This window comes from Scyliorhinus torazame, chromosome 14 (assembly GCF_047496885.1).
Source record: "Scyliorhinus torazame isolate Kashiwa2021f chromosome 14, sScyTor2.1, whole genome shotgun sequence".
In the NCBI taxonomy this organism is placed as follows: Eukaryota; Metazoa; Chordata; class Chondrichthyes; order Carcharhiniformes; family Scyliorhinidae; genus Scyliorhinus; species Scyliorhinus torazame.
Window position 1 is genome coordinate 222,243,623 of NC_092720.1, and position 17,955 is coordinate 222,261,577.

Here is a 17,955-nt window from a genome sequence, read left to right on the forward strand (position 1 = left end):
CCTGTCCTGGGAGTGTTTGATGGGGACAGTGTAGAGGGAGCTTTACTCTGTATCTAACCCCGTGCTGTACCTGTCCTGGGAGTGTTTGATGGGGACAGTGTCGAGGGAGCTTTACTCTGTATCTAACCCCGTGCTGTACCTGTCCTGGGAGTGTTTGATGGGGACAGTGTAGAGGGAGCTTTACTCTGTATCTAACCCCTTGCTGTACTGTCCTGGGAGTGTTTGATGGGGACAGTGTACAGGGAGCTTTACTCTGTATCTAACCCCGTGCTGTACCTGTCCTGGGAGTGTTTGATGGGGACAGTGTAGAGGGAGCTTTACTCTGTATCTAACCCCGTGCTGTACCTGTCCTGGGAGTGTTTGATGGGGACAGTGTAGAGGGAGCTTTACTCTGTATCTAACCCTGTGCTGTACCTGTCCTGCGAGTGTTTGATGGGGACAGTGTAGAGGGAGCCTTACTCTGGATCTAACCCCGTGCTGTACCTGTCCTGGGAGTGTTTGATGGGGACAGTGTAGAGGGAGCTTTACTCTGTATCTAACCCCGTGCTGTACCTGTCAGGGGAGTGTTTGATGGGGACAGTGTAGAGGGAGTTTTACTCTGTCTCTAACCCCGTGCTGTACCTGTCCTGGGAGTTTTTGATGGGGACAGTGTCGAGGGTGCTTTACTCTGTATCTAACCCCGTGCTGTACCTGTCCTGGGAGTGTTTGATGGGGAGAGGGGAGAGTGAGCTTTACTCTGTCTCTAACCCCGTGCTGTACCTGTCCTGGGAGTGTTTGATGGGGACAGTGTAGAGGGAGTTTTACTCTGTATCTAACCCCTTGCTGTACTGTCCTGGGAGTGTTTGATGCGGACAGTATACAGGGAGCTTTACTCTGTATCTAACCCCGTGCTGTACCTGTCCTGGGAGTGTTTGATGGGGACAGTGTAGAGGGAGCTTTACTCTGTATCTTCCCGGTGCTGTACCTGTCCTGGGAGTGTTTGATGGGGACAGTGTAGAGGGAGCTTTACTCTGTATCTAACCCTGTGCTGTACCTGTCCTGCGAGTGTTTGATGGGGACAGTGTAGAGGGAGCTTTACTCTGTATCTAACCCCGTGCTGTACCTGTCCTGGGAGAGTTTGATGGGGACAGTGTAGAGGGAGCTTTACTCTGTATCTAACCCCGTGCTGTACCTGTCAGGGGAGTGTTTGATGGGGAGAGGGAAGAGGGAGCTTTACTCTGTACCTAACCCCGTGCTGTACCTGTCCTGGGAGTGTTTGATGGGGACAGTGTAGAGGGAGCTTTACTCTGTATCTAACCCCGTGCTGTACCTGTCCGGGGAGTGTTTGATGGGGACAGTGTACAGGGAGCTTTACTCTGTATCTAAACCCGTGCTGTACCTGTCCTGGGAGTGTTTGATGGGGACAGTGTAGAGGGAGCTTTACTCTGTATCTAACCCCGTGCTGTACCTGTCCTGGGAGTGTTTGATGGGTACAGTGTAGAGGGAGCTTTACTCTGTATCTAACACCGTGCTGTACCTGTCCTGGGAGTGTTTGATGGGGACAGTGTAGAGGGAGCTTTACTCTGTATCTAACCCCGTGCTGTACCTGTCCGGGGAGTGTTTGATGGGGACAGTGTAGAGGGAGTTTTACTCTGTCTCTAACCCCGTGCTGTACCTGTCCTGGGAGTGTTTGATGGGGACAGTGTAGAGGGAGTTTTACTCTGTATCTAAACCCGTGCTGTACCTGTCCTGGGAGTGTTTGATGGGGAGAGGGGAGAGTGAGCTTTACTCTGTCTCTAACCCCGTGCTGTACCTGTCCGGGGAGTGTTTGATGGGGACAGTGTACAGGGAGCTTTACTCTGTATCTAAACCCGTGCTGTACCTGTCCTGGGAGTGTTTGATGGGGACAGTGTAGAGGGAGCTTTACTCTGTATCTAACCCCGTGCTGTACCTGTCCTGGGAGTGTTTGATGGGTACAGTGTAGAGGGAGCTTTACTCTGTATCTAACACCGTGCTGTACCTGTCCTGGGAGTGTTTGATGGGGACAGTGTAGAGGGAGCTTTACTCTGTATCTAACCCCGTGCTGTACCTGTCCGGGGAGTGTTTGATGGGGACAGTGTAGAGGGAGTTTTACTCTGTCTCTAACCCCGTGCTGTACCTGTCCTGGGAGTTTTTGATGGGGACAGTGTCGAGGGTGCTTTACTCTGTATCTAACCCCGTGCTGTACCTGTCCTGGGAGTGTTTGATGGGGAGAGGGGAGAGTGAGCTTTACTCTGTCTCTAACCCCGTGCTGTACCTGTCCTGGGAGTGTTTGATGGGGACAGTGTAGAGGGAGTTTTACTCTGTATCTAACCCCTTGCTGTACTGTCCTGGGAGTGTTTGATGGGGACAGTGTACAGGGAGCTTTACTCTGTATCTAACCCCGTGCTGTACCTGTCCTGGGAGTGTTTGATGGGGACAGTGTAGAGGGAGCTTTACTCTGTATCTAACCCGGTGCTGTACCTGTCCTGGGAGTGTTTGATGGGGACAGTGTAGAGGGAGCTTTACTCTGTATCTAACCCTGTGCTGTACCTGTCCTGCGAGTGTTTGATGGGGACAGTGTAGAGGGAGCTTTACTCTGTATCTAACCCCGTGCTGTACCTGTCCTGGGAGAGTTTGATGGGGACAGTGTAGAGGGAGCTTTACTCTGTATCTAACCCCGTGCTGTACCTGTCAGGGGAGTGTTTGATGGGGAGAGGGAAGAGGGAGCTTTACTCTGTACCTAACCCCGTGCTGTACCTGTCCTGGGAGTGTTTGATGGGGACAGTGTAGAGGGAGCTTTACTCTGTATCTAACCCCGTGCTGTACCTGTCCGGGGAGTGTTTGATGGGGACAGTGTACAGGGAGCTTTACTCTGTATCTAAACCCGTGCTGTACCTGTCCTGGGAGTGTTTGATGGGGACAGTGTAGAGGGAGCTTTACTCTGTATCTAACCCCGTGCTGTACCTGTCCTGGGAGTGTTTGATGGGTACAGTGTAGAGGGAGCTTTACTCTGTATCTAACACCGTGCTGTACCTGTCCTGGGAGTGTTTGATGGGGACAGTGTACAGGGAGCTTTACTCTGTATCTAACCCCGTGCTGTACTTGTCCTGGGAGTGTTTGATGGGGACAGTGTAGAGGGAGCTTTACTCTGTATCTAACCCCGTGCTGTAGCTGTCCTGGGAGTGTTTGATGGGGACAGTGTAGCGGGAGCTTTACTCTGTATCTAACCCCGTGCTGTACCTGTCCTGGGAGTGTTTGATGGGGACAGTGTAGAGGGAGCTTTACTCTGTATCTAACCCCGTGCTGTACCTGTCCTGGGAGTGTTTGATGTGGACAGTGTAGCGGGAGCTTTACTCTGTATCTCACCCCGTGCTGTACCTGTCCTGGGAGTGTTTGATGGGGACAGTGTAGAGGGAGCTTTACTCTGTATCTAACCCCGTGCTGTACCTGTCCTGGGAGTGTTTGATGGGGACAGTGTACAGGGAGCTTTACTCTGTATCTAACCCCGTGCTGTACCTGTCCTGGGAGTGTTTGATGGGGACAGTGTAGAGGGAGCTTTACTCTGTATCTAACCCCGTGCTGTACCTGTCCTGGGAGTGTTTGATGGGGACAGTGTAGAGGGAGCTTTACTCTGTATCTAACCCCGTGCTGTAGCTGTCCTGGGAGTGTTTGATGGGGACAGTGTAGCGGGAGCTTTACTCTGTATCTAACCCCGTGCTGTACCTGTCCTGGGTGTGTTTGATGGGGACAGTGTAGAGGGAGCTTTACTCTGTATCTAACCCCGTGCTGTACCTGTCCTGGGAGTGTTTGATGTGGACAGTGTAGATGGAGCTTTACTCTGTATCTCACCCCGTGCTGTACCTGTCCTGGGAGTGTTTGATGGGGACAGTGTACAGGGAGCTTTACTCTGTATCTAACCCCGTGCTGTACCTGTCCTGGGAGTGTTTGATGGGGACAGTGTAGAGGAAGCTTTACTCTGTATCTAACCCCGTGCTGTACCTGTCCTGGGAGTGTTTGATGGGGACGGTGTAGAGGGAGCTTTACTCTGTATCTAACCCCGTGCTGTACCTGTCCTGGGAGTGTTTAATGGGGACAGTGTAGAGGGAGCTTTACTCTGTATCTAACCCTGTGCTGTACCTGTCCTGGGAGTGTTTGATGGGGACAGTGTAGAGGGAGCTTTACTCTGTACCTAACCCTGTGCTATACCTGTCCTGGGAGTGTTTGATGGGGACAGTGTAGAGAGAGCTTTACTCTGTATCTAACCCCGTGCTGTACCTGTCCTGGGAGTGTTTGATGGGGACAGTGTAGAGGGAGCTTTACTCTGTATCTAACCCCGTGCTGTACCTGTCCTGGGAGTGTTTGATGGGGACAGTGTCGAGGGAGCTTTACTCTGTATCTAACCCCGTGCTGTACCTGTCCTGGGAGTGTTTGATGGGGACAGTGTAGAGGGAGCTTTACTCTGTATCTAACCCCTTGCTGTACTGTCCTGGGAGTGTTTGATGGGGACAGTGTACAGGGAGCTTTACTCTGTATCGAACCCCGTGCTGTACCTGTCCTGGGAGTGTTTGATGGGGACAGTGTAGAGGGAGCTTTACTCTGTATCTAACCCCGTGCTGTACCTGTCCTGGGAGTGTTTGATGGGGAGAGGGAAGAGGGAGCTTTACTCTGTCTCTAACCCCGTGCTGTACCTGTCCTGGGAGTGTTTGATGGGGACAGTGTAGAGGGAGTTTTACTCTGTATCTAACCCCTTGCTGTACTGTCCTGGGAGTGTTTGATGGGGACAGTGTACAGGGAGCTTTACTCTGTATCTAACCCCGTGCTGTACCTGTCCTGGGAGTGTTTGATGGGGACAGTGTAGAGGGAGCTTTACTCTGTATCTAACCCGGTGCTGTACCTGTCCTGGGAGTGTTTGATGGGGACAGTGTAGAGGGAGCTTTACTCTGTATCTAACCCTGTGCTGTACCTGTCCTGCGAGTGTTTGATGGGGACAGTGTAGAGGGAGCTTTACTCTGTATCTAACCCCGTGCTGTACCTGTCCTGGGAGAGTTTGATGGGGACAGTGTAGAGGGAGCTTTACTCTGTATCTAACCCCGTGCTGTACCTGTCAGGGGAGTGTTTGATGGGGAGAGGGAAGAGGGAGCATTACTCTGTATCTAACCCCGTGCTGTACCTGTCCTGGGAGTGTTTGATGGGGAGAGGGAAGAGGGAGCTTTACTCTGTCTCTATCCCCGTGCTGTACCTGTCCTGGGAATGTTTGATGGGGACAGTGTAGAGGGAGCTTTACTCTGTATCTAACCACGTGCTGTACCTGTCCTGGGAGTGTTTGATGGGGACAGTGTAGAGGGAGCTTTACTCTGTATCTAACCCCGTGCTGTACCTGTCCTGGGAGTGTTTGATGGGGACAGTGTAGAGGGAGCTTTACTCTGTATCTAACCCCGTGCTGTACCTGTCCTGGGAATGTTTGATGGGGACAGTGTAGAGGGAGCTTTACTCTGTATCTAACCCCGTGCTGTACCTGTCCTGCGAGTGTTTGATGTTGACAGTGTAGAGGGAGCTTTACTCTGTATCTAACCCCGTGCTGTACCTGTCCTGGGAGTGTTTGATGGGGACAGTGTAGAGGGAGCTTTACTCTGTATCTAACCCCGTGCTGTACCTGTCCTGGGAGTGTTTGACGGGGACAGTGTAGAGGGAGCTTTACTCTGTCTCTAACCCCATGCTGTACCTGTCCTGGGAGTGATTGATGGGGACAGTGTAGAGGGAGCTTTACTCTGTATCTAACCCCGTGCTGTACCTGGCCTGGGAGTGTTTGATGGGGACAGTGCAGGGGGGGGTTTCACTCTGTATCTAACCCCGTGCTGTACCTGTCCTGGGAGTGTTTCATGTGGACAGTGTAGGGGGAGCTTTACTCTGTATCTAACCCCGTGCTGTACCTGTCCTGGGAGTGTTTGATGGGGACAGTGTCGAGGGAGCTTTACTCTGTATCTAACCCCGTGCTGTACCTGTCCTGGGAGTGTTTGATGGGGACAGTGTCGAGGGAGCTTTACTCTGTATCTAACCCCGTGCTGTACCTGTCCTGGGAGTGTTTGATGGGGAGAGTGTAGAGGGAGCTTTACTCTGTATCTAACCCCGTGCTGTAGCTGTCCTGTGAGTGTTTGATGGGGACAGTGTAGAGGGAGCTTTACTCTGTATCTAACCCCGTGCTGTAGCTGTCCTGTGAGTGTTTGATGGGGACAGTGTAGAGGGAGCTTTACTGTGTATCTACCCCCGTGCTGTACCTGTCCCGGGAGTGTTTGATGTGGACAGTGTAGAGGGAGTTTTACTCTGTATCTAACCCCGTGCTGTACCTGTCCTGGGAGTGTTTGATGGGGACAGTGTAGAGGGAGCTTTGCTCTGTATCTAACCCCGTGCTGTACCTGTCCTGGGAGTGTTTGATGGGGACAGTGTAGAGGGAGCTTTACTCTGTATCTAACCCCATGCTGTACCTGTCCTGGGAGTATTTGATGGGGACAGTGTAGAGGGAGCTTTACTCTGTATCTAACCCCGTGCTGTACCTGTCCTGGGAGTGATTGATGAGGACAGTGTAGGGGGAGCTTTACTCTGTATCTAACCCCGTGCTGTACCTGTCCTGGGAGTGTTTGATGGGGACAGTGTAGAGGGAGCTTTACTCTGTATCTAACCCCGGGCTGTACCTGTCCTGGGAGTGTTTGATGGGGACAGTGTAGAGGGAGCTTTACTCTGTATCTAACCCCGGGCTGTACCTGTCCTGGGAGTGTTTGATGGGGACAGTGTAGAGGGAGCTTTACTCTGTATCTAACCCCGTGCTGTACCTGTCCTGGGAGTGTTTGATGGGGGACAGTGTAGAGGGAGCTTTACTCTGTATCTAACCCCGGGCTGTACCTGCCCTGGGAGTGTTTGATGTGGACAGTGTAGAGGGAGCTTTACTCTGTATCTAACCCTGTGCTGTACCTGCCCTGGGAGTGATTGATGGGTACAGTGTAGAGGGAGCTTTACTCTGTATCTAACCCTTTGCTGTACCTACTCTAGGAGTGTTTGATGGGGACAGTGTAGAGGGAGCTTTGCTCTGTATCTAACCCCGTGCTGTACCTCTCCTGGGAGTGTTTGATGGGGACAGTGTAGAGGGAGCTTTACTCTGTATCTAACCCCGTGCTGTACCTGTCCTGGGAGTGTTTGATGGGGACAGTGTAGAGGGAGCTTTACTCTGTATCTAAGCCCGTGCTGTACCTGCCCTGGGAGTGTTTGATGGGGACAGTGTAGAGGGAGCTTTACTCTGTCTCTAACCCCGTGCTGTACCTGTCCTGGGAGTGTTTGATGGGGACAGTGTAGAGGGAGCTTTACTCTGTATCTAACCCCGTGCTGTACCTGTCCTGGGAGTGTTTCATGTGGACAGTGTAGGGGGAGCTTTACTCTGTATCTAACCCCGTGCTGTACCTGTCCTGGGAGTGTTTGATGGGGACAGTGTCGAGGGAGCTTTACTCTGTATCTAACCCCGTGCTGTACCTGTCCTGGGAGTGTTTGATGGGGACAGTGTCGAGGGAGCTTTACTCTGTATCTAACCCCGTGCTGTACCTGTCCTGGGAGTGTTTGATGGGGAGAGTGTAGAGGGAGCTTTACTCTGTATCTAACCCCGTGCTGTAGCTGTCCTGTGAGTGTTTGATGGGGACAGTGTAGAGGGAGCTTTACTCTGTATCTAACCCCGTGCTGTAGCTGTCCTGTGAGTGTTTGATGGGGACAGTGTAGAGGGAGCTTTACTCTGTATCTACCCCCGTGCTGTACCTGTCCCGGGAGTGTTTGATGTGGACAGTGTAGAGGGAGTTTTACTCTGTATCTAACCCCGTGCTGTACCTGTCCTGGGAGTGTTTGATGGGGACAGTGTAGAGGGAGCTTTACTTTGTATCGAACCCCGTGCTGTACCTGTCCTGGGAGTGTTTGATGGAGACAGTGTAGAGGGAGCTTTACTCTGTATCTAACCCCGTGCTGTACCTGTCCTGGGAGTGTTTGATTAGGACAGTGTAGAGGGAGCTTTGCTCTGTATCTAACCCCGTGCTGTACCTGTCCTGGGAGTGTTTGATGGGGACAGTGTAGAGGGAGCTTTACTCTGTATCTAACCCCATGCTGTACCTGTCCTGGGAGTATTTGATGGGGACAGTGTAGAGGGAGCTTTACTCTGTATCTAACCCCGTGCTGTACCTGTCCTGGGAGTGATTGATGAGGACAGTGTAGAGGGAGCTTTACTCTGTATCTAACCCCGTGCTGTACCTGTCCTGGGAGTGATTGATGGGGAGAGTGTAGAGGGGGCTTTACTCTGTATCTAACCCCGTGCTGTACCTGTCCTGGGAGTGTTTGATGGGGACAGTGTAGAGGGAGCTTTACTCTGTATCTAACCCCGGGCTGTACCTGTCCTGGGAGTGTTTGATGGGGACAGTGTAGAGGGAGCTTTACTCTGTATCTAACCCCGGGCTGTACCTGTCCTGGGAGTGTTTGATGGGGACAGTGTAGAGGGAGCTTTACTCTGTATCTAACCCCGTGCTGTACCTGTCCTGGGAGTGTTTGATGAGGACAGTGTAGAGGGAGCTTTACTCTGTATCTAACCCTGTGCTGTACCTGTCCTGGGAGTGTTTGATGGGGACAGTGTAGAGGGAGCTTTACTCTGTATCTAACCCTGTGCTGTACCTGTCCTGGGAGTGTTTGATGGGGACAGTGTAGAGGGAGCTTTACTCTGTATCTAACCCCGTGCTGTACCTGTCCTGGGAGTGTTTGATGGGGACAGTGTAGAGGGAGCTTTACTCTGTATCTAACCCCGTGCTGTACCTGTCCTGGGAGTGTTTGATGGGGACAGTGTAGAGGGTGCTTTACTCTGTATCTAACCCCGAACTGTACCTGTCCCGGGAGTGTTTGATGGGGACAGTGTAGAGGGTGCTTTACTCTGTATCTAACCCCGGGCTGTACCTGTCCTGGGAGTGTTTGATGGGGACAGTGTAGAGGGAGCTTTACTCTGTATCTAACCCCGTGCTGTACCTGTCCTGGGAGTGTTTGATGAGGACAGTGTAGAGGGAGCTTTACTCTGTATCTAACCCTGTGCTGTACCTGTCCTGGGAGTGTTTGATGGGGACAGTGTCAAGGGAGCTTTACTCTGTATCTAACCCCGTGCTGTACCTGTCCTGGGAGTGTTTGATGGGGACAGTGTAGAGGGAGCTTTACTCTGTTTCTAACCCTGTGCTGTACCTGTCCTGGGAGTGTTTGATGGGGACAGTGTAGAGGGAGCTTTACTCTGTATCTAACCCCGTGCTGTACCTGTCCTGGGAGTGTTTGATGGGGACAGTGTAGAGGGAGCTTTACTCTGTATCTAACCCCGGGCTGTACCTGTCCTGGGAGTGTTTGATGGGGACAGTGTAGAGGGAGCTTTACTCTGTATCTAACCCCGGGCTGTACCTGTCCTGGGAGTGTTTGATGGGGACAGTGTAGAGGGAGCTTTACTCTGTATCTAACCCCGGGCTGTACCTGTCCTGGGAGTGTTTGATGGGGACAGTGTAGAGGGAGCTTTACTCTGTATCTAACCCCGGGCTGTACCTGTCCTGGGAGTGTTTGATGGGGACAGTGTAGAGGGAGCTTTACTCTGTATCTAACCCCGTGCTGTACCTGCCCTGGGAGTGTTTGACGGGATAATTTAGAGGATGCTTTATTATCGGCCTCATCCACGTCCTACGGCTGATGCCTGAAGAAAACGCTGCTACGTTAAAATGGAGCAACAAAAAATCCATCAACTCAAAGTGCAGCTCCTTAACCTCCTCTCTGAGAGAATAGTTTGTCACCGTATTGGAACCCAGAAATCCTAAGCTGCTCCATGGGATGGGAATCAGAGACCTGCTCACTCTGAGGTTGGAGTCTGCGTCCCCATCTCTCTCCTCGAACTCTGCATCCCCATTGTTCACCTCTTCCTGTGGCTGGAAGGGCAGGAAACGGGCAGCAATCCCGGTCATCTCTCCAGCAGGAGGCAGTGTTTCCGTGAACCTTAAAAAAACCCACCAGGCCTCGGCCTTGACTGAGAAACTCCGTCCGAGTCTGGGCCCGGGAAAGATGTGAGGCCTTTGGGGAAATGTGCCACAAAGGTTTTACAGGATGGCTCCGTGGATGAGAAACTTCAGTGATGCGGATAGATTGGAGAGGTTGGGTCTGTTCTCCTCGGGGAGAAGAAGGGCTGAGAGGAGATCGGTGCAGGCTCGATGGGCCGAATGGCCTCCTTCTGCACTGTCGGGATTCTGTGGAGTTGATGGAGATGTTCAAAATCATGAAGGGGGAAGCTGGACAGATTCACTGCGGGAACTCAGCGAGGTTCCTCAGGCAGCACCTTCCAAACCCACGGCCACCACCATCTAGAAGGACAAGAGCAGCAGATACCTGGGACCACCCCCACCTGGAGGTTCCCCTCCAAGTCACTCCCCATCCCGACTGGGAAATATATCGACCGTTCCTTCAGTGTCGCCGAGTCCAAATCCTTTTGCCATTGACGCACGGGGGCGTGGGCATTGCAGGCTGGGCCTCCATTTATTGCCCATTCCTAATTGCCCTCCAGGGACACCCGGCCATGAATACAGCTGCAGTGGGGGGACAGACAGTCCGACGAATAGAACTCCTACAGTGCAGAATCAGGCCATTCAGCCCCTCGCACCAGCCCTCTGAAAGAGCATCCCTAGCAGAGTGGTTAGCACAGTTGCTTCACAGCTCTAGGGTCCCAGGTTCGATTCCCGGCTTGGGTCACTGTCTGTGCGGAGTCTGCACGTTCTCCCCGTGTCTGCGTGGGTTTCCTCCGGGTGCTCCGGTTTCCTCCCACAGTCCAAAGATGTGCAGGTTAGGTGGATTGGCCATGATAAATTGCCCTTAGTGTCCAAAATTGCCCTTAGAGCTGGGTGGGGTTACTGGGTTACGGGGATAGGGTGGAGGTGTGAGCTTGGGTAGGGTGCTCTTTCCAAGAGCTGGTGCAGACTCGATGGGCCGAATGGCCTCCTTCTGCACTGTAAATTCTATGTTAATCTTGTCCACCTCGAGCAGGTCGCCCCTCAGCCTTCTCTGCTCCAGAGAACACAACCCAAGCCCATCCAACCTCTCTCCATAACTTAAACGTTCCATCCCAGGCAACATCCTGGTGAATCTCCTCTGCACCCCCTCCAGTGCAATCACATCCTCGATTGAACCTGCCTCCACCACACTCTCAGGCGGGGCATTCCAGACCCTAACCACTGGCTGAGCGAAGAGCTGTTTCCTCAAATCACTTCGCTTCTTTTGCCAATTGCCTTTTTTAGTTCATTTCCTGGATGTGTCTGGGGCCCACTGACTCAACCAGCATTTATTGTCCGTCCCTAATCGCCCCTTGACAAGGTGGTGCTGAGCTGCCGTCTTGAAGCCGCTGCAGTCCCGGAGGTGTAGGTGCACCCACCGTGCTGTTAGGGAGGGAGCTCCAGGATTTGGCGACACTGAAGGAACGGCCGATATATTTCCCAGTCGGGATGGGGAGTGACTTGGAGGGGAACCTCCGGCGGGGGGGGGGGGGGGTCCCAGGTATCTTCTTTAAATCTCCGCCCTCTCGTTCTCCATCCTTGCACCATTGGGAACAGTTTCCCCCCCCATCGACTCCGTCCAGCCCCCTCGTGAGTTTGAGCATCTCGATCAAACCTCCTCTCAGCCTCCTTCTCCCCAAGGGGAGCCTCTCCAATCTCGCCTCGTCACTGAAGTTTCTCATTGACTTTCCGTTAACTAAAGGTATGAAAGGGGCCAAAGGTGGGTCTCTGAAGTTGGGTCTCGGATCAGCCAGGATACTGTTGAATGGAGCAGCAGACTGGGAGGGGGCTGAATGGCCTCTGCCTCAGTTCCCCGTGACGGCAGCTGTTCTCACCTCCCCGTGTGGCGGCGCGTTGAGCATTTCCCCGCTCCCTGGGGGTTTTCTTTGTCGGTTTTCACTGGCATCTGCTGTGTTTGGTTCCACAGTTGAAGCAAATCGAGACGGAACTGCAGAAGGTGGAAGATGGCATCAAGACCTTTGAAAAGCTGATCTGACGTGTTATTGGAAGGAGCCTCAGGCGGGATTGATCTGGACCACCTCCAGCGAGAGATGGCGTTGGTGCGAGGCTGTGTTCGTGGTCGCAGGATGAGCACTGCACTCCCGTTTGGGTTTGGGTGGGGTGGGGGGTGTTGGTTTGTGGGTTATGTTAGGTTCAGTGTATCCGCTCGCCCCGTGCTGCTCGCCGACCGCTTCCTGCTCTTGTACGTCCACCCTGGACACCGGATATTTTCAGGTCCCAGTCTGGGAGGGAACGCCATGCCCTTCCAGTAAGTCTGGGATTTTCTCCCCTGATATATCGGGACCTGCCACAGTGTGAGAGGTTAAACCCGTGCACGCACACACACTCACCCACACGCACACATTTATTCACAGAGATATCCTCTCACCCGACCATTCACTCACTCACTCAGTCCGTGTGTGTGTTTCCATGTGTGCCCCTGTGTGCATGCCCCGTGTGTGTGCTTGTGTGTACGCCCCTATGCAAACATGTGCCTCTGTGCACATGTGTAAGTCCCTGTGTCCCTCTGTGTGCATGTGTCCTCTTGTGTGTATGTGTGTGTGCCCCTGTGTGTGCGCACGCCCCTGTGCCCCGTGTGTGTGTGTGTGCCCCTGTGTGTGGCATGTGCCCCTGTGTGTGTGCGTGTGGCCCGTGTATGTGTGTGTGCACCTCTGTGTGTGGCATGTGCTTCTGTGTGTACGTGTGCCTCTGTGTGCGCGTGTGCCCCTGTGTGTGCGTATGCCTCTGTGTGGCGTTTTCCCCTGCATGTGTGGCGTTTGTCTATGTGTGTGTGTGCGAGTTCCCCTGTGTATATGTGTGCGTGTGCCTGTGTGTGACGTGTGCCCCTATATGTGTGGCATGTGCCCCTCTGTGCGGGTGTCCCATGTGTATGTGCCTCTGTGTGTGGTGTGTGCCCCTGTGTGTACGTGTGCCTCTGTGTGCGCGTGTGCCCCTGTGTGAGCGTGGCCCCTGTGTGTGCATGTGCCCCTGTGTGAGCGTGTACCCCTGTGTGTGCCCCTGTGTGTGCGTGTGCCCCTGTGTGTGCGTGTGCCCCTGTGTGTGCGTGTGCCCCTGTGTGTGCGTGTGCCCCTGTGTGTGCGTGTGCCCCTGTGTGTGCGTGTGCCCCTGTGTGTGCGTGTGCCCGTGTGTGAGCGTGTGCCCCTGTGTGTGCGTGCGCCCCTGTGTGTGCGTGCGCCCCTGTGTGAGCGTGCGCCCCTGTGTGAGCGTGTGCCCCTGTGTGTGCGTGTGCCCCTGTGTGAGCGTGTGCCCCTGTGTGAGCGTGTGCCCCTGTGTGTGCGTGTGCCCCTGTGTGTGCGTGTGCCCCTGTGTGTGCGTGTGCCCCTGTGTGTGCGTGTGCCCCTGTGTGTGCGTGTGCCCCTGTGTGTGCGTGTGCCCCTGTGTGTGCGTGTGCCCGTGTGTGCGTGTGCCCCTGTGCGAGCGTGTGCCCCTGTGTGTGCGTGCGCCCCTGTGTGAGCGTGCGCCCCTGTGTGTGCGCGTGTGCCCCTGTGTGAGCGTGTGCCCCTGTGTGAGCGTGTGCCCCTGTGTGAGCGTGTGCCCCTGTGTGTGCGTGTGCCCCTGTGTGAGCGTGTGCCCCTGTGTGTGCGTGTGCCCCTGTGTGTGCGTGTGCCCCTGTGTGTGCGTGTGCCCCTGTGTGAGCGTGTGCCCCTGTGTGAGCGTGTGCCCCTGTGTGTGCCCCTGTGTGTGCGTGTGCCCCTGTGTGTGCGTGTGTGGCGTGGGGGGAGGGAGGGGTGTTAGTTTGGACTTTGTTGGACTTTGTAAGTGAGCTCTAACTGCGAGTCAGGCCCAAACGCCCATGTGGGAGAAGTCGGGGAATGGGCCGAGATAGCCCCCAACCCCACTCTCGCTTTGGTTAACTACGTCTGCAGGGGATTTCCCAAGCGTTTCACGGGGTTGTTCAAAATGATCTTGTTGCTGCAAGGAATGAACTCTCAGGTATACGTTCCAGAATTCCCCCCCCCCCCCCCCCACCGGCCCTGGCACACTGCTGGCTGGCCATTGCGGGGGAGGGAGGAGAGGGAGAGATCCTGCCCCACCAGTCATGGTCAGGGGGTTAGCTGACTGGCAGGGAGAGATTGAGCAGTGGCTGGATGGGAATATTCTCACTGATGGAGCTGTCACAGTGGGTGCTCAGAAACCCCAGTGCGAATCTCCCCGCATACTGCCCCGCATCATTTCTCCCCGCATACTGCCCCCCCCCCCTCCCCCGTTCAATTCTCTCCGCTGCCAACTCGCCTTCTCCACACGGTTTCTGATAGTTCCCGCTCAAATCTCTCTCGGTGGTAGTGTTTAAATAAAGTTTCTTGTTTCGTTACGAACCCTTGTCTTGTGTTTATTCAGCCTTCAATCCTTTTTTGTTTTGCTGTTGATGCCTGAGACCAGAGAGGGGGAAAGGACAGTGTCTGACCCCCACCAAGTCCCAGAGTGGGACAGGACAGAGTCTGACCCACTGACCCACCCAGTCCCAGAGGGGGAAAGGACAGTGTCTGATCCACTGTCCCACCCAGTCCCAGAGGGGGAAAGGACAGTGTCTAACCCACTGTCCCACCCAGTCCCAGAGGGGGAAAGGACAGTGTCTGACCCACTGTCCCACCCAGTCCCAGAGGGGGGAAAGGACAGTGTCTGACACACTGTCCCACCCAGTCCCAGAGGGGGGAAAGGACAGTGACCCACACCCAGTCCCAGAGTGGGATAGGACAGAGTCTGACCCACCCAGTCCCAGAGGGGGAAAGGACAGTGTCTGACCCACTGTCCCACCCAGTCCCAGAGGTGGAAAGGACAGTGTCTGACCCACTGTCCCACCCAGTCCCAGAGGGGAAAAGGACAGTGTCTGACCCACTGTCCCACCCAGTCCCAGAGGGGGAAAGGACAGTGTCTAACCCACTGACCCACCCAGTCCCAGAGGGGGAAAGGACAGTGTCTGACCCACTGTCCCACCCAGTCCCAGAGGGGGAAAGGACAGTGTCTGACCCACTGTCCCACCCTGTCCCGGAGGGGGAAAGGACAGTGTCTGACCCACTGTCCCACCCAGCCCCAGAGGGGGAAAGGACAGTGTCTGACCCACTGTCCCACCCAGTCCCAGAGGGGGGAAAGGACAGTGTCTGACCCACTGTCCCTCCCAGAGGGGGAAAGGACAGTGTCTGACCCACTGTCCCAGAGGGGGAAAGGACAGTGTCTGACCCACTGTCCCTCCCAGAGGGGGAAAGGACAGTGTCTGACCCACTGTCCCAGAGGGGGAAAGGACAGTGTCTGACCCACTGTCCCACCCAGCCCCAGAGGGGGAAAGGACAGTGTCTGACCCACTGTCTCACCCAGTCCCAGAGGGGGAAAGGACAGTGTCTGACCCACTGTCCCACCCAGTCCCAGAGGGGGAAAGGACAGTGTCTGTCCCACCCAGTCCCAGAGGGGGAAAGGACAGTGTCTGACCCACTGTCCCACCCAGTCCCAGAGGGGGAAAGGACAGTGTCTGACCCACTGTCCCACCCAGTCCCAGAGGGGGAAAGGACAGTGTCTGACCCACTGTCCCACCCAGTCCCAGAGGGGGAAAGGACAGTGTCTGACCCACTGTCCCACCCAGTCCCAGAGGGGGAAAGCACAGTGTCTGTCCCACCCAGTCCCAGAGGGGGAAAGGACAGCGTCTGACCCACTGTCCCACCCAGTCCCAGAGGGGGAAAGGACAGTGTCTGACCCCCACCCAGTCCCAGAGGGGGAAAGGACAGTGTCTGACCCACTGTCCCACCCAGTCCCAGAGGGGGAAAGGACAGTGTCTGACCCCCACCCAGTCCCAGAGGGGGAAAGGACAGTGTCTGACCCACTGTCCCACCCAGTCCCAGAGGGGGAAAGGACAGTGTCTGACCCACTGTCCCACCCAGTCCCGGAGGAGGAAAGGACAGTGTCTGACCCACTGTCCCACCCAGTCCCAGAGGGGGAAAGGACATCCATGGACCTTCTCACGTCTAAACAGACCTATGGAGCTTTTCTAAGCATGTGGGCAAGCCCTGGTTTTATGTTTGTCTCCCGCCACGATTTCCAAAGTCTCGTATCCCAGTTAACCGAGCAACCGGAAAATGCGATCAGGAACAAGAATGTCCGGCTTATACGGCAAAACCGCTGGTTATTATTATCCTCACTGGGCAGTAATTGCAATCACTGTAGCTTTTACAACAATGGTGCATTCATGCCAGAAGTAAATTACTGTGTTGGCAATAACATGGAATTAAACCTCTTTTTATAGATCTTTGGAGCCCTGCCTCTGTGGGAAATGAGGTTAACCTCGTTTTTTTCTGAATGATGTAAAGCCACTAATCTCTCTCAAATGGCTTCGCTTCTGATAATAATTGTAATGGAAATCCTTTCGTAACTCTCTTTCTAAGGGAAGTGTGTTTATATATAAAAGGCAACAATGTCTTTCGGGAGGGACCAGCCTTAAACATCCAGGGAGACAGATGGGGTTTGGAGATAAGTGCCCCAGGGCTCAGCTCCGCCACCGGGAAATTTGTCCGCAGAACTAGGGAGCAGTTTCCCTCGTTTAACTATTTTCTTCTCCCATGAGTGCCCCCGAGCCTGGCTGGAATGTGGCTCGACGTTTTATAATAATAATCTTTATTGGTGTCACAAGTAGGCTTACATTAATGCTGCAGTGAAGTTACTGTGAAAATCCCCTCGTCGCCACATTCCGGCGCCTGTTCGGGTCACAGAGGGAGAATTCAGAATGTCCAATTCACCTAACAAGCACGTCTTTCGGGACTTGTGGGAGAAAACCGGAGCACCCGGAGGAAACCCACGCAGACGGGGAGAACGTGAGACTCCGCACAGACAGTGACCCAAACCGGGAATCGAACCCGGGACCCTGGCGCTGTGAAGCAACACTGTGCCACCGTGTTGCCCAGAGTGCAGGGCTGAGGTAGTGCCACTCTGTCAGCAGTGTCATCTCTTGGATGAGCTGTTTCAACACCCTCCAAGGGACCCTCTCGGTTTGGCAGTGGCCGGGGAGTGTGAAGCATCCCATAATCATTGTTATGCAGATAGACGGCGCCCCAGCGTCCGGGCCAACATTCATCCCTCAACCGTTTATCGCCCAACCGTCACAGCACCCATCCATTCCACCTTTTCCCTCTTCTGACAGTCTGGGAGACTCCGAATTGTAGGGGTGGAGCAGTCTGGACCGGCTGCCAACAGGATGCAATCGGATAGACAAACCACAATGTGACGCCAATCCGGAGAATCAAATGACACAGGAAGAGGCCATTCGGCCCATTCCTCAACCGCGGGATGCGGGCGTCACTGGCAGGATCAGCATTTTGTTGCCCCATCCCTAATCGTTCTTGAACTGAGTGGCTTGTCCGGCCATTTCAGAGGCCGGTTAATGGCCAACCACATTGCTGTGGGTCTGGAGTCACATGTAGGCCAGACCGGGTAAGGGCGGCAGATTTCCTTCCCACGTGAGTGAACATGATGGGTTTTTGCAACAATCCGATAGGTTTTCTATTCCAGATTTTATTAATTGAATTTGAATTCCACCAGTTGCCGTGGTGGGATTTGAACCCGCAGTTCCAGACTCCGGATTATTAGCCCAGTGGCAATACCACTACAGCTCTATCTCTGCTGCTCACTCTCGTTCTCACTTTCATTCCCTCGCTCTCCCTCTCTTGCTTTCCCTCTCTCTCCCTAATTAATCCTGCACCTCTGTTCTTACCCCAACACCTCATTGTCAAAGTTTATCTTTCAAGTATTTATCACACTTCCTTTACTTTTGTATCTGCCTCCGTTCTGTCAGGCATGCTTGAGTGAAGGAGCAGACTTGATGGGCCGAATGGCCTAATTCTGCTCCTATGTCTTATGGAGTTAAAGGGAATCGGGGGAA

General features: G+C 54.1%; 1 protein-coding gene across 3 annotated transcripts in view; it reads left to right on the forward strand.

Moving 5' to 3' along the window:
- Nucleotides 1-14,410, forward strand: part of vars1 (valyl-tRNA synthetase 1) — a 112,599-nt gene extending 98,189 nt beyond the window's left edge. For all 3 annotated transcript variants that reach the window (XM_072475740.1, XM_072475742.1, XM_072475741.1), the window contains exon 31: nucleotides 12,001-14,410. In XM_072475740.1, coding sequence (XP_072331841.1) covers nucleotides 12,001-12,069 — 69 coding nt within the window. In that variant the 3' untranslated portion in view covers nucleotides 12,070-14,410. The remainder of the gene's footprint in view (nucleotides 1-12,000) is intronic.
- Nucleotides 14,411-17,955: the final 3,545 nt, after the last annotated feature.